General features: G+C 40.8%; 1 protein-coding gene across 1 annotated transcript in view; it reads right to left on the reverse strand.

Annotated features, from left to right (window-relative positions):
• DNAH11 (dynein axonemal heavy chain 11) overlaps positions 1-16,677 on the reverse strand; it is a 132,407-nt gene that overhangs the window by 62,691 nt on the left and 53,039 nt on the right. The window contains 4 exon segments of the mRNA XM_037383857.1: positions 9,107-9,161; positions 13,612-13,753; positions 14,572-14,695; positions 16,264-16,426. Of these exon segments, the coding sequence (XP_037239754.1) occupies positions 9,107-9,161; positions 13,612-13,753; positions 14,572-14,695; positions 16,264-16,426 (484 nt within the window).

Consider the following 16,677-nt stretch of genomic DNA (forward strand, 5'->3'; position numbering starts at 1 on the left):
TCTCCCAAGAAATCAAAGACATCTGAATTGATTACATTTCTGATACTCTCCATTTCCCTCCAAATATCTCTGAACTCACCGTCTCTTCTCCTTAACCCACACGTTGACCAATGTCTTTCCAAGTGAAAATGGGCTCATGGGATGTATTTTCAACAGGCACCATAATTAGGGAGGATCAGTTGTTCTTTTTGTCCAGATACTTTCACACAGGGCTGAAGTGTTCACAGCACCCTTCAAAGCAAATAGTGACGCTGCAGCTCACCATCTCCCTGCAGAGCTCAGTCTGCTTCCCTGGATAAACTGGATCTTCCAGAAAAGTCCCTAGACTTGGTTCGAAGATAAAGAGATGGAGAATCTAAGACTCCCCTTCTCAACTCCCACAACCACTATGAATTTTTTATAGTTTTCTCTCACCATTTAAACCCAAAATTCTCTAGTTTTTGTTAAAGCAATGTAGATAAGATGTCGTATTTGTGTTGAACTTTTAAGAGGAAAAAAAAGATCATTAGCTTAACTTCAAACTACCCTAATTAAAAATAATCTGTAATATTGTTACACAGCGATGAACAAAAAATCTACCAGTTACTGTTGTTGTATTTTTGGAAACCCTGAAAAAGGAAAATTAGGAGCTAAGTGTCAATTATGCCAAAATAATCACTCAGTAATAGACCTTGCACTGCTCATCATAAGGGACAGCATGATTACAGTATGCTTCAGAATCCAGGCATACATGAGCCCTGGATAACAAGCTTTCTCTGCTAAGAGCAAACAAAAGGCTTTCCTGAAATATCTAAAATGGAGCAAGTGAAACGATGTATTAACACACCAGCACTAGAGAGGAGATCACCTCCCATAAATCTCTGACAGAGAGGGGACGGCAGACTGCAGCCAAGATTTCCTCTTCTTCAGGGTGGTCCTTTTCAACCCAGCCCCTCTCATTCTTTTGATATCCTAATACACCCCTGCAACTCTCCTGTTGTGTCCCCACCCCATCCCATCTCCTGTCTCGTTCCCCTCCCGCTCCGCCCCCCAACTATTTTTCTGTGATCATTTGTGATCATTCTCTCATCACCTCCCTTTTAACTCCTCTTCAGACTCCTTGCTGTATGCCTGTCCAACCTTTCTGGTTCAGTTTTGCTTTTGCGTCTCTCTCGCTGGAGTTCCCCTTCTGTTTCCCTATAACACTGTCATAGTTTCTCTGTTATTTCAGCATCTCTGTTCTGGGTTCACTTTTCCGTCACTTGCAAGTTTCCCCTGTCACCACCCATATTTTTTGCATTCTCCTGTCTTATCTTGGACTTCTCATCTACAGACATGATGCAGGCACCCAGTACTGCTTTACATATGTTGATGACACAGAAACCTTAACTCACTGTCAGTAAAGTGTCACATTATTTTGTGAGTTGCCATTTATTTCACCTGCTGGGAACTGAGCAGGAAAGGTATTTACCAGCAGCAGTTAACACCACTGTGAAAAAGAGACTCATCAACAGTTGCTTGGATTAGTGAAATCTTTCCTGAATATCTAAAAAATGAATTATATAAGAACATAATGCTTAAATTAAAAAAAAAGTTTTAAAGACACCCAACAAAACAGTTTCGATATTAAAAGACTAAGTTCTGATGACCAGATGTATTTTCAAAGGGGAAAAATATAATTAGTTAAGGATCTGGAAAAGCAATATACTTAAGTCAAAATAAATTCCCTTCTCTTTTTTCCACATAATCCTATCTGTTTCTTTCAAATAAATGGGTATCTGTAAGTTGGTATCACATTAAAAATTAATGCAAGCGGGTGTCACACCCCCATGGCTCAGCAGACAACAACTACCCTAACAACACTTCACATCTCTCGTGAGCTGTTAAAATAAAGCAGAAGGAGCTGATGGAAAATACAAATGACAAGGATTTGCAAACATCTCTCTTTCCCTTGCAGTCCTACAGGAGGCATCCGTACGCCGCCGGAGCGCGGGTACCAGCCTGCAGCCGTGTCAGCCCCCCTCAGCCCCCAGCCCCTTCCCTCACACAAGCCCCAGGGAGGGGAAGGGCCCCCCTGGAAACAGCCCCAGGGACCCCTGCAGCCTTCCCCTCTCCTTCCCCTTCATTTCACTACGACTCCATGTGTATTTTGCATGGGTTTGCAAGGACAAATGTCAGAGCATCAGTCTCTTACACCGAGATTTGCCCAGGGGCTGGTGCTGTCCTTGGCTAAAGCCAGCCGGCTCTTCCTTGGGCATTCCCGAAATCCTCAGCCTCTCATGGTTAAAAATCCCCTATACAAACAGGTGGTCCCAAGCCTAATAGCACTCCAGAATGAAAGTACTGCAACTGCAGAGGCAAGTAAATCTTTTTTAGATCGCTGTGAATTACTCCACCTGCAAATACCTGAGCAGTCTCACCGCCAGCACAACAGCATCGTCTCATGCTGGCTGGGACAACAGAGACAGCTTGTTAAAATGAAGAGCATAAGAACATTCCTTTCCCTGAAAGGAAACTCACTAATGCACAATTTTTTTCTGAAAAGAAACAAGTCACATTCCATATCAATCAGGAACAGAAAGAGAATAATCACCCAGATATTAAAACTCTAAATGCATTTGCCATATGGTTACAGGGGAAATTTTCATTGCTTAGCTGCTTGAACAGAGGGAAAACTCTTTTTTAGTTAGTCTGGACTGTGCCCTGCAATATTTCAGCCTTATTTGCTACAGCACTAGTGAGTTTATCTAACTGTATCGAAAAGGGTTAAATGCATTTTGCGTAAGATCCTAAAAAGCCTAGAACTGAAGGATTCTGCAAAGACAGGGCTATGAATTACATGCCTCTCCTTTCCTCACTTTTCTGCCTGTGCTAGACAGCTCTGAACTCTGCCGCAGGAACCAGGCAGCGACAGGGCACAAAAATCCAGGTTTTTTTTTAGCAGGGGTGAGCTGGAAACACCACAGAAGGCAACAAGTATGCAAGGAGGGGTACAAAGAGCCTTGGTTTTTTTAAGCTTATGAAGTTACCGATCCTTCAGTGATCTCCATTGCTTTCTTAGAAGCCTGATGATCTTGAAAGTGTAGCCCAGCCCCCCCAGCCCCCTCAGCGAGGCACCTGCCACGGCCGCCCACGCAGCCCGTCTATAGCAGCGCAGGTGACGATGGCAGGGACCCCCAAGCCGGCTCTGGCAGCGTGGCACCAGCCGGGGAGAATCACGGAATGAACTGCAGAGAGGAGGCAGGCGAAGGGGAGACGATCATCACATGGCAAGCTGAGGCGATCAAAGGCAGGCACGCGGTGAGCCACGGCCCAGCGCCGGCCAGTGCACAGCTGAGGCTCCAAGCCAAAGCTGGTGGCTAATAAACTTCATCGGGTCCTTGGGCAAAGAGGTTGTACTCCCTCTCCAGTGTACAACCGCAGATTCCTTCCCCTCTCTCCACACTGGTATCAGTTACTCCGTCTGATAGCTGTAAGCAATAATGCCGCCACAGGGACCAGCTGGCACACAGACAGCCAGAAGGTGCACATCCAGTGGGTCACGGTGACACAAACCCAGCTCTTGAGTTTCTAAATCTATTCAAGCTGCTTCAACACGCACCACAACCCCAGTAAAAGAACGGGAAGAAAAGGAGATTCGGACCTTACTTTGTATGCAAATTTTTAGGGGCTATTCTTTACAAAGGTGGAAAGGGATGTCCAAACAAGCGTTGGCTAAAATATTCCAAGGAAAATAAATCTGTGACTGGCTGTTAATATCACCAGGCTTACATAGAGCAACTGACATTTGGGAAAGAAGGGTTATTCTAGTCCCTCAGTTGTATCTGCAGACCTACTTATTGGAGTTAGCACATGTTTTGGCCATTGTATTTGCTTTTGGTTAATTAGCAAAATGACAGATATCAGGCCTTTAAGACAGGACTGGAGTGTTTCCTGTACGCCTCTTATGAAATGAGCTATTTTTGCTGTACAGGGCTTCTCAAATCCTAAGGCATCTATATTGTTAATTCCAATAGAAAACAGCCAAATGGTATCAGAAGAGTTCATCACTTACCCCACAGCAACAAGAGCCAGGGCAGAGCCCAGTCAGGCATGCCAAGGGAGTGACACCTTCATTCTGCCTCTGGAGTAATCAGGAATTGCCATTGAGAGAAAATTGGATGAAGAAGGAAGAGCAGCACAAACCTGAAAGAAAAGAAGTAAAAAGAGGACTGAAGAAAGGAGGAGGTTGACCTGGGACAACACTTCCCAGGTTTGTAAGCAGCCAGAGAGGAGAGAAAGTGATGAGTGGATAGTAACGGTGGAAAAAGCTTCTATGGTATCTGGGAAGAAGATTACATGGAAAATGGAAAAGACTTGCCATTATCTTATAGTTTCCAAAAACACATCTCTGCACTAGAAAACACAAGACAACAGTTCCTGCAATTAACCTTTAGTTATGAGCAAAGAGGAGTAATTTCAGTAGAACTAAGTCAAAACAAGAAAATCTTTTACTATTATTCAAAATACCCTCTTGAAGAGAAACTCTTTCCTGGGACATTTATGCATTTTGTAAAGCAGCTTGAATTTTATGCTTAATCACAGGGTATGTCCTTTTTTTTTTTTTTTTTTTACTACCACATTTTTTAGCAAAATCAGTTAAGAAATGGCCTGTGGTCACAAGCACTGGTCAGGCTATATCAGGTCACAAAAAACTCTCTCATGGCTGCACAAACTGCCTGGGATTTTGAGATTATTGAAGGCTTCTGATCAATGACACCATTTTCATAAGGCTGTGATACGGCCAAGTACAACAGCAAGAAAAGCACAAGTGATCCCTTCTCTTGGGAGCCATGGTGGAAACAGGGTAGGTGAAAGGCAGATGTGTGAAAATCTTAAAAGAAAAAAAGAGAAAGACATGAAAAAAGGTAAGAGGAAGAAGCAAGGAAGGCAAACAGAAGCAATGATAGCCTCCCATTTTATGACAGACAGGAAGAAAAATGATGCAGAGTAAAATACTAAATGGGGCATAAAAGAGAGGAGAATTCACTGAAATCTTTACTGGTGAGTGAACCATAAATATTCAATAAATCAGAGCCCCCAAGCCATTGCTTTAGACTGCACTGTGAATTAACTGCATGTTCCACTAATTTTTAGTCCATTTACTTCTTTATATTTCTAAATGGAGAGAATTCACTAGTGCCTGTTCCATTTCCAACATGCTTACCAGATTCCCAGAGACACAAGATCTCACAGTACATTTTCCTCTGTCTCATGGAATGGGATGTGGAGGACTATTTCATGTTAAAACAGTTTTGAATTGCTGTAGCTATTCTGGCCCCCCTACTGATCGCACTTATTGTCAAATGGAGAAAAATACTTGTCTTACATGAACCTAAAACAACTTCTAACCATAGGCAATTTGCACATTTGTCTAGGAAGTACTTGAGAATGTGTCAGCAAGAGAAACCACTGGTTTTAAATCACTGGTGACCTTTGACTCCTGCAAGAATTACAAACAGCGGTGCATGTTCTCATATTTGTAAGAAGTAACGTTCTTCCCTATCTTCAAGAATTTAGGCAGAAATGTAGTAGACAGCCATGCAAAAACACCACGGAGGCCAGGTTGTCCAGGGATGTTACAAAGACAGGCCGATCAGTAAGCTGGTCTAAAGGTACAGAAGAAAACATCACCTACTTTGAAAGTGTTCAGCATAGAGAGGCAAATGGCAGAAACGTCTATGTAGAAATCCGTTGTAGCCAAGGGATGAAAACTACACTAAAACTGTCCAAAGACCACAGAAAGATCTTGGAACTTACAGAAAAATTTTATCAGGCTGAAAAGAAAGAAAGGCAAACACAGGAGAAACAATCAAAACCATACAAGAATAAATGCTCTCCACCCCAAAACTCTGAATCAGAGATGAAATATACATGAAGAATCTGCTAGGTATGTTTTGTGATTCTCAAAGACCTTGGACACTTCTGTGAGTTTTCTGAAATTTCTTCTCTGTTATATCTTCAATTAGACATATATATCCTTTGGTTAGACATTGTTTCTCCCTCTCATTTTCTGATAAAATTCTGCGTGCAGTCATAACACCAGAGATACAGTGAGTAACGCTGATGCTTGGGGCACCCCATTTTCTCCTCTCTTATTCCTCTAGTAGCCACCTTCTCCAATCTGCACACCATCCCTGCTATGGTAGCACCAGCAACGGAGAGCCTACAGATATCCATCGCTGCTTTGATGTGCTTCTCACAAGTGCCCTTGCTACAGCAGTGGTGCCAAACTGAATCTATCACACCTCCAAAGCTGCAAACCATTCACAGTCTTTCTAGAAGTTACATCTTCTACACCCTCCTACACTCATATTGCTCATATTTGGACCTAACTCTCTAAGTACTGGACTTGACTAGAAAAGTCAAATCAAAGTCCTGGACCATTTGTCAAACACAAATCAGAATTTAGTGTTTTCCTTAGTCTTGTAGTGTAACTAATATTTTATCCTACCTAAATATTATAAATTTGTTTGTATGGAATGATTACTATTTATGCCCTATTCATATCAATCTTCTATTGAACTTCAGGGCAGAAGGTGCTTTCTCTACCCAATGTAATTCATTAGGAGTGATTTAAAAGAACTACTTGCATCTACAAGTTGCTGCACTAGTTTATATGAACTGGAGATCCCTGAGAAGGTAATACTGACCTTTCAGGATTGTTTACTTTTAATTTTATCCTAGCATCTAAATTCTACATTTACTAATTCATACCCAGAACTTGTCCGTTCTCTCCTTGCCTGTGGTCACTCCTCAAAAAGATTTCTGAAAATGTTAGAGTACATTTAGTAGTACGTTCTAATCTTCATTCTAATCTTGTGCTTATCCAGCACAGTACTACTGGAGCTCATGTGGATAACCACTGTCATGGGGATAACAAAAGCCTCTCAACACTGAACAACGACATACCAAGCAAGCACGGAACAGGAGGTGAACAGAGTGATGAGTGAAGGCAGACAGGAGAGAAACAGTTGAAGTTGCTGAACATGGTAAGCAAGTCCCAGTGAAAGTCTTTGGAAGAAGCACCAGGCACAGACTAGTCCTACCAAAGTTATTCACCCTGAAAACTCGACCAAGAAAAAGGAAAGATACTTGAGTGAGTATCCTGGACTCAACTGTCAGTTATACTGTGAACAGCCCTGAAAACAGCAAGTTTAAAGGCAGGTGAACTATGCACAAAACACAAATACACCAATCTTTTGCTTGCAGTGGAGACTTATTCAAATACAGAGCCGTAATTTTACAAGCGCAGATTACAAAGCAGAAGACAACAGTTAAAAAGAACGGCTATGAAGCCTAAGAAGAGAGGGACTAGATGAGAGGATCTGGAAAACTGAATTCTAGAAACCTTGCAGGGAATAAAGAGAAACAATTAAATCCAATAACAAAGTAGCAATAGGTAAAATTAGTTACTTACAAATTCTGTAGATTATCATGTCAGGATGAGGATTAGAAGAATAATTTCTCAATCCTTTGATAAATTAATTCTTGGAATAGCTAATTCTAGAGCTCAAATTCAAACACACTTTTTATAATTTCCATTACTTCTCTCTAAAACACAAAGTGACAACTGAGTGATTTTTACTATATCATATTGTTAGGGAGGAAATTCCAGCACAGCCCTAGCTATAACATAATGTAACATCCAAATTAGATAATTACGTCTTTTTTAACTATTTTTTGTGGACAATAAAAATCTAGGATACAGCATATACTTGAAAATGTAGTCATAAAAAGAAGGTAATCAGATCCTCACCATGGCATAACCTTTCTATCTCCTTTAGCTTCAGTGAAGTTTGGTAAAATCACGCCAGGCATGGATATGATGTGGCATATTTGCAGAGTTCATTTGCATTCCCCCCAGTGAATTCCCAGTATTATGAAAGACCTTGTGCACTGCTTCCTTTGAATACAGAATAATGAAGGTGCCATGTGATCTGATAACAAGAGAGCTGTGAGGAAAAATGAGTAATTATTACTGTCTACATTTTGAACAATCTTTGCTTAAGCAAGAAGGTCACATTTTGGAAACATTTATCTTCCACGCAGGCCATAAATGACAGCCTAATTTGACATGAGGGAAAAAAAAAAGAATAGGAAATGCTCCATGTAAGAAAAGCTTCATTTTTGGCAAGACAACTAGGATATAAATATTACAGTGATGGTATTTCATATAGTAATAGAAAAAATTGGGAAGTTCTCCAAAGAACTCCAAAGAAATGTGGATTGAAAAGGACTATGCAAGAGTCTTTCATCTGACAATTTTAAGACTTAAATTTGCACAAGAGAGTAATGGAGACAATCGGTGCGGACAAAAGAACTGGTATCATAGGAAATTAATATCAACTTCCATGTAGCATTCACAACCCCTAAGAACACCAAAATCCTCTGTTCTCAAATGTCCCATTTGAGCCTCACACTCACATGTCACTCTCACTACAGACATGTCTCTTATACCATATTTTTCGGCTCAACGACCTCTGCTTATCTCAAGATATGCAAGCTTTCTAGGTTCACCAAGTGCTTCCAAGACAGCAAGACAGACAAACAGCGTATCTTAATACTGATGAACTGAACAGCGCCTCGGCACACGCTTGACCACTGGTCTGACAGGGCCCATCCTATTTAAGAGTAAGCACACTCGCTCCCATGGTTTTCCCACGTGAAACTACGCAGCGCTGCAGCAGAAGGAAGGAGCTGTACAGACCAGGAATCGTTCCTAGCCAGCTCTGCGCTGCTGCCGTCGTTTGGTGAGCAGAGCAAACGAAAAGCTAACACACGTTGATGCCAGCCATGTCATGCTACTAGTCCTCAGGATGACAAAACAAACCTCATAAACTTGCTGATATAGATGTATCCTTAAAAATCAGCTCTCTAAGTACTCAAGAAGAGATGGCTGACATCCAAATAATAAAAACCTGGAGTTTTTCATAGACAGAAACTCTGTAAGAGCCAGCCAACTGCAGAAGCAGCTGGTTTATGTGCGACGGAACTTGGAAAGCCTCAATAGCTTCTTGGCTGTCCAATACCATAACTGAGCTTTCACTCAGTGGTGGGGCAGTAACTGTGTCTGTCCCTGACCCACCTGCTTCCTTGTTGGCAACTGGTTGGCAAGTTCATAAATTATTTGGGAGGTGAGACTGATCAAGTGATAAGAGTGTATGATCAACTGAACCCTGATTTCTGATGGAATCAAATACAATCACATCTGGCATTAGTATTAGTTTAACATAGAACCAGAATCCCTAAAAACGTGGCTCTTTCTAGCTAGGAGTAAAGCAGTCAAGCTGACAGGCATGTGTGTTTATGCCCTCAAAGGAAAAATCACGAGAGCTAGCCAAAAGCTAAGTTGTGATGGGGCTACATAAGTTCCTCTCAGATTCACAGATAAAGAGAGATGTTCTGTCAGTGGCGAAAGAGACCACAAGGAAAAGGCTAATATGTCCTGATGAAAGAGGATTTCAAAATGAAAGGCAATGATTAAAAAAAAAAAAAAATGGACAAGACGGCCTGTGGTGATGCGGGGCACCTGCTCTGCCTGTGTTTGATGTTCATTCTGGCTGACATGGAACTACAGTACTGCTGAGTTCCGCAGAAAATGGGGAGCCAGCTAAATACTGACAGGACTATGCAAGGAGGAGACCATTCTAAGGATGTGATGACTAAAGCAGTTCAGCCAGGTTTGCTTATTGGAATAAAATTGGAGAAATGGCATTACCCTAAAACTAGCAAATCTAGTACTTAACGCTGGGACTTCACACTGGCCACTGAGGGACAGTAAACTTTGAAACATGAGGAAAACAGACAGTGAGGAAACTTACTCAAAAAAGGAGGAGCATGTATCTGTAGCAGAGATCAGCAGCTCATGAAGAAAACAAGCTGCACACAGACTGAGTAACAGAGAAAAAGAGTTCAGAAGAAAAGCCATGTAACATGTATGGCTTTAGAATATATTGTAATGTTTATGAGCAGTGAGGAAGCCGAGATGAGGTAGTAGGAAACACAGAACTTGGAAAACATGTAGGTATGTTTGAGAGTATGTTTGCGTAGGGCATGTGGGCTACAAGGCATTTAGGCACAGTGTTTCCATTTTTGAGAAAAAGTTGAAGGGTTGCTATGACCAAAAGAATAAAATAAAATCAGACAGAGCTCAGGTGACAGCAAGACTGACTGACCTTGTCTCATACCCATGCTTTTGAGAAATAGTTGGTTCTTCTGGCCTTTACTTTCCTAAGAAATTCTGGTAACGTGCAGAGTATTTAAGAGCAATTACTGCTGAGAGATGGGATACTGAAAAAACTTTTGGATCTCCAGTAAATCACTGTGAGCCTTAGAAACCTCTCAGCTCATGACATGCCTTAGTACTGTCGGCACCTTACCATTTACAATGTTTGGCCATTGGTTTTGTTAAGTTAAAAAAGAAGACTGCTACTTATTTCATCATTCATCATGAAAGCTTTTGAAATCCTCAGATGCATTTATGTCCTCGCACACACTTCAGCTGTGGACCCATATTTTACAATGGTGCAATCCACTGTCTTCAGCTGACATACTTCCAATTTACACTGGCATAAATTTGCATCTACATACATGGCATGTTCTCAGTACGTTAACAACAGAACTGACTGCAAGTTCCAGGCTGAAAGCAATTGAAACAAAACCAACACAAAGCCAAATTGCTATGGTGGTTCAAAGAATAGCGCTGTGTAGTTTTGGTTCCAGAGACACAGATTCCTCATCATAAACAGAACCTGAGGCTTTAAGATGATGGGTGAGCACAAGTGAAACATGCCTACTGTAGAATGTTGATTTTTTTTAAATGAAATGGAAAAATGAGACTATATCACTTCACTGAGCTTTAACATTCTGAAACAGCCTAAATTCTCCCTTTTGTTCTCTTTCACATTTTATGAGTCTTTTATTCTTCAAATCTAGGGAAAGGAGGAGGTGATAGGTCACCCAACACTAAAGTCCATACAGATATCTGCCAGTGTGTTAACTCATGAAATTTATGTCTCCCTCAGTACTATAATGTCTCTGCTTTGCTTCCCTGCAACATGAATAGGTATCTCCTGTTCTGGCCTCTAGAAGTGCTAATTTGCACAGTGGGGGACTGGTGAAATGGTTGCAAGTTAAAAGGCACTTGAAAGCTGTCTTTCAAAAAGCTGGTTTAAAAAAAAAAAAAAGGAAGAAACTGCTGGGGGAATAAGAAGAAAACAAAGGGAAAGAAATGGACAAGAAAAAAATTAAGAGAGATATTAGGTATTATTTTTCCAGTCCTCTCTTAAAAATGTACACAAATGCAATAGTCATGAAACAGAGACAAACAGCACTCATTAGAAATAGATATATGGAAGGTAAGCACCACTATTGTCCATATTACTGAAGTCCAGCAAAAGTGAAAACAATACAGAAGATGTCACACTACATCCTATACAAGTCTCCACTGACCCTGAAGTTACAGAATAAATTCGTGGAGGGACAGTAGTCATGGCAACAAAATTAGAGATAGGAAGGAACATCTGCAAAACTAAAGCAGGATAGGAAAAAGAAGATAAGAAAAAAAAAAGATAAATTAGTATGTTATAAAGTGTAAGAACTTGAAAAAAATCTCATAACCAAATAGGAATGGTCTTTAAATCAGTGGTAGTTAAACACTTCAGAACATGGAGAAAAAACTTGCACAGAAGACTACTGTGGAATAACCTGCTATGGGAAGGCTCTTCTCATCCCCAATCAAGCAGATCAGTTTAATAGACAAAGTATGGGGCATATATTCCCTTCAAAACATTTTCTTTCTAAAGGGTGAATGGTTTTCAGACTTCTAATTTTCTTATCAACCACACGCATTTCAGATTATGTTTAAAACTGAAGGCTGCATAAACTTAAAGTTCCTCAATGCCACTCCAAAAGCAATGTACCCAGATTTCTGCTTTCCAGCTTTCAGGAGAGAACTGCAGCCTGCCTCAGCAACATTGCCTCTAAAACGGGGTTCAAGAGAGACACTTGTTGCAACTGTGGTATCATATTAACGTATATTGCTAAACAGCTTTTGACCTGAAAACAGCTACATGGATATTTTTTCCTCAGTTTTAAATGGCACAGGAAAAATGGAAAGTATTAACATTTACTGTGAAATATCAATTATTTGTGCAAATGCTTAAGATTTGACTACATATACAGAATTACTGTATGTGTGTTACAGATCTGCTAATAAGTTAGAATTAATTGACTTTATAAAATCATTTGGAATAAGAAATATATTTTAATGAAACTTGTAGTTGCACAGCAAAAGCTGTTATGAAATCCTTTGTACAGCCCTGTACCAAGGCCAGAAGAATGGGCTAGAATCATTGTTTAAAATTTGGGATTTTACAGATTTCTTTGTATTTGACTAGTCTTCTGTATGTAGAAAGTGTATTGAAATGTCAGAATATGAGATTAATGGAAACCGGGGAGAGTCGACTGGAACAGCTTGTGGTTACCTGCCAAGAAATTGTGAACTTTAGTAGCAGGGAATTCCGGCAGGGGGAGATCGCGACCACCGACTCACATACCACCTACCCAAATCGCACCCCAGACCCATTTCTAGACCTTTCTAACCTTTACTGCGCAGGATCGGATATGGGAGGAGAATATGTTAATGATTTACGGGAAATACTATGATTATGCATGAATACTTAATGAATATGCATGAATAAGTTCTATATATGGTGCATGATTCTGAAGCTTGGTGTGCGTTGATCGTGAGAGGACTCACTCACACACCTGGCCGTCAGTAAAGAAGTGTCTGCTTATCTACACCACATTGGTGTCGGTAAGTGTGGATAACTGGCTAGCTGAAAAAAGGTCTCATAGACATAGTCCAGCTGGCTGAACAAAAATGCACATCGCTCTCAGCTTATCTGAAGTAAAGCAAAATACACTGTCTTTGGCTGTCCTTGTTACTAATAACAGGAAGATCGTGGTGGGAAAAGAATGTTGCAGGTGGGAACAGATAACTACAGAAGAGAAACAAGGGGCGGGCTTGGTATTTAGGCAACTAACCAATAATGAGCTTAACTTTTGTAATATGTATGAGCTAATTATAACAAGGCATAAAAGGTGACTGTAAGGTGCAATAAACAAAGTCTGCTGATCACTCATATTGAGTGACTGTGTCTTCCCTCCGTCGCAACAGGTAAGTTCTTCATTCTGAGATTTCGGTAACATGTGTAATTAGGGAACGTATTTACAATTGCACCAACTGCACCACTAAATCCTCATCAGCACCTCACTTCTCTCTGAAACGCTTTGTTATGTTCAAAACGTAAGACCATGAAACTAAGCCACATAGCAGCTACGTGACTGTCCTATGAACAGGCAGAAAGTCAACAGTCAGATCTCAAAGAAAAACTCGCTGTGCACCACGTCTCCACACAGAGAAGGCCATGACAGGGGTAACATGACAGAGGCAAATTCGGTGTCACAAGTCAGAGAGCAAGCCTTTCAAGAGAAGTATGCCAACATATGCTGGGTTATGAGATAACTGAAATATGTTGTTATTTTGACCAGCTCAGCACCGCCTCTTGTCCCTGAAACATGCCTTACTTTAACTGCAGCTGCACTTTACTCAAGAAGAACCTCCAGCAGCTTTCTCTGGTGTCCATCAGGCCCAGATCTGGGACTTCTTTTCTAACTTCTGTAACTATGCCCTCCACATCTTCATCACTGAACAGATCTGGAACCACTCCTGCAACAAGACAAAGGGGCAGTTAGGAGAAGCCTTACACAACACAACCTGAGAAATAATCTTCTACATGGTATTTAACACAATGGGGTTTAGGCGTATAACTGGAGTTATGCTGTGATAATAGCCAGATCAAGTACAAAACAGTTTCCTCCTGTTCCCCACACTTTTTCACCTAAAAAGAACAACTTTTTTTTTTTAAGGGAGAAGAAACAACATTGTTTAAAAAGACAAAAATATTTGCCCTGATAGGAAGTTCACTCATAAATTATGTATCCCTCAGAACAGTGGTTCCTTTTTTTACGGGCTGTTAGAAACCTGTTTTCCAGTCAAGCTGCAAAAAATAAATAATTTCTAAAATACCTTTTAAGATACTCTCCAATGTACAGCATAGTATTATTCCCATTTGTCTTCCACCCTATCTCCAGATCCCCACGTTCAAAATCCAGAGCCTCTAACTCTCAAAACGTGGGTGAAACTGCATTGCTGTCTGTTACACTGTGACTGTGCAGTCATAAAGACATCGTCTAATGTCAGTGAAATCCTATCAAAGCAAACAGTATTAAGTCAAAGAGAGAGTCCCATCTCTCCCCAGACCAATGCACTTATGAATGATAAACCTCAGCAATTCATCTCCTCAGCGGGCAATGCCTTCTTCAGCAAATGAGACTCAATGCTCGAGTTGAACGGGTTGACTTGGCCTCTCTAAAAACTCCCCCTACAAATACCTGAAAGAGAAATAATCTCTTTGAAGTTTAATGAAATCACAGATCATTTGTCATTGGAAAAAGATCTTTCAAGAAATGTGTTAGTCTAATCACCTGATGCCAACAAGTCATTAATCAGCACAAGAAAGCGTTCGTCTGGAACCTGGGCATCTGTCAGCAAAAACATGGTGGGCATGTTCTTGGCACCAGTCTTGATGTACAAACTGGCAAGATCTACCTGTAAGGAAAGGAGGCAATCACTCATATTCTGTTAAAATGTTGATACAGGAAAAGTGTGAAATGCATGTTAGTGGATGGCAATGCATTGCTGACTTCTTGTTTTTTTCAGTTTATTTACACATTGCTAATTTGCTGCATAACATCCAAAGGGAAAAGCAGCTTACCTCTGTTTTCCATATTAAACACTGAGGTTTTGACTTGACCTAGTGATAAAGATCAAAACGGACTACTAATCAAGGAAATACCACCACCACCACCGCCCCCTGAACGTACTAAAAAAGGGATGTCATGAAACTACCTATCAAGAACAGCCACAACCACATCAATAATGTCTGGGAATTGCACTGAAGAGTCAGATCCATTTTAAACTCTGATATTTCTGCAAGACATTTTGCATGCACATGTGTGCGTGATTTTATTTAGGAGAGCTTTCTCATGCTCAAAAAATAAAAAAGACTGAGTAGTGAACTGGTGCACTGTTACTTTTGCTGTCAGACATGGGTGGCCCAGAGAGACATGGCATGGGACCATTGCGCTAATAGGGGTACAAACACCGAATGCTTTTTGGCATGGGGTTCCAGATAAAAACAACCCACATCAGTTGCATTTGAGTGTGGTCACATTTGAACACACAGAATAAAGTCAACACCAAATTGCCACCTAACCTAGCAGAAAACAAATCCTCAGGCTTAGAAGTTTCTCTGCTTGGAAACAGTATGGTGGAAACGATCACTTCAGCCCACATCTTACGCTACACCTCATTTGCCCAGGGAAGGAGGGCACAAGAACCTAGTCACCATGTAAGACACTGAAGAACATGCAGCACTTTTCCAAAATAATCCAGCATGTACCTCCCTCTGAAAACTGATGCCTTGGGCTGCACAAACTGTGGTGGTTTGGCCATGGCCCACGGCAAAAAGAAGGGCTTTCTGGGGACCACCATCCACCAAATTTAGCCATAGTCAGATCCTTATTTAGCTGTGTCTGACATTCAGAAGCAGTGCCCGCTGTCCGCGTAGAATGAGGAGGAAGAAAATGTTCCTCAACTTCCCTGTTTGCTCACATAGACAGGACTCAGCCCTGCCGTGTCCTGAAGCCTGTAAGCCTGACAGAGCACCTCACAACTGTATTCCCTATCTTTGCATATGACCAGTTTAATTGACTGAGTGACTTGCATGCCACGAGGACAAAATTTTGCCCTGAGTTTACCCACATCAATTTCATTCCACTATATTAATACACATGCAATGACACGCATAAATTTGTAACAAACTGCTAACTTTAAATACCAAAACTCCAACCACATCTTTGTAGTATGTGAAGTAGTTGCCTTAGAAAAAGTGGAGAAACTACCAATATTCTATTAAGCGTATAAACAGACACTGAAATATTTTTTGACCATTCATTTTTCAAATATAAACCAGAGGTATAGCTGAAAACCACAGGAACAACAGGGGTTGTTACTGTAAATCATACTGTTTTGTGATTTTATCAAGCCCATGCAACAACAAAACTACACATTCTTGTAGTGAACTCAACAAACTCCAAGAGTATCTATCAGTTTACCCTCAGGTCCTGGATCCCATAGTCTTTCTTCAGCGTGATTTGGAAAACCTCCAGGGAGCAGATGCATGCCGCCAGCCTTGACAAGCTTTGTTTACCACTACCACCTACTCCAGTCAGAAGTGCATAAACCCTCGGGGCTTCTAGGATATGTCTGATCCAGCACCTGATGGTAAAAAAACAGCAACATAACATAGACTTCAACAACCTTGTTAGCCAAGATTCTCAATTTCTTTTTATTGCACCAAGCTTTCTTTTTTAATCTTTCTTCTTTAATTTTTTTTTCTATTTTTGTGGTAATGTGCTTCTGACACCTAAAGGTATATTATGTTTGCATGAGCATTTTGTTTCTTTCTGATATTTGAGCAAGAGGAAAGAAAAGCTGTTTGTCAAATAATGAAGGTCTGCACCGACTTC

This window comes from Falco rusticolus, chromosome 4 (genome assembly GCF_015220075.1).
Source record: "Falco rusticolus isolate bFalRus1 chromosome 4, bFalRus1.pri, whole genome shotgun sequence".
In the NCBI taxonomy this organism is placed as follows: Eukaryota; Metazoa; Chordata; class Aves; order Falconiformes; family Falconidae; genus Falco; species Falco rusticolus.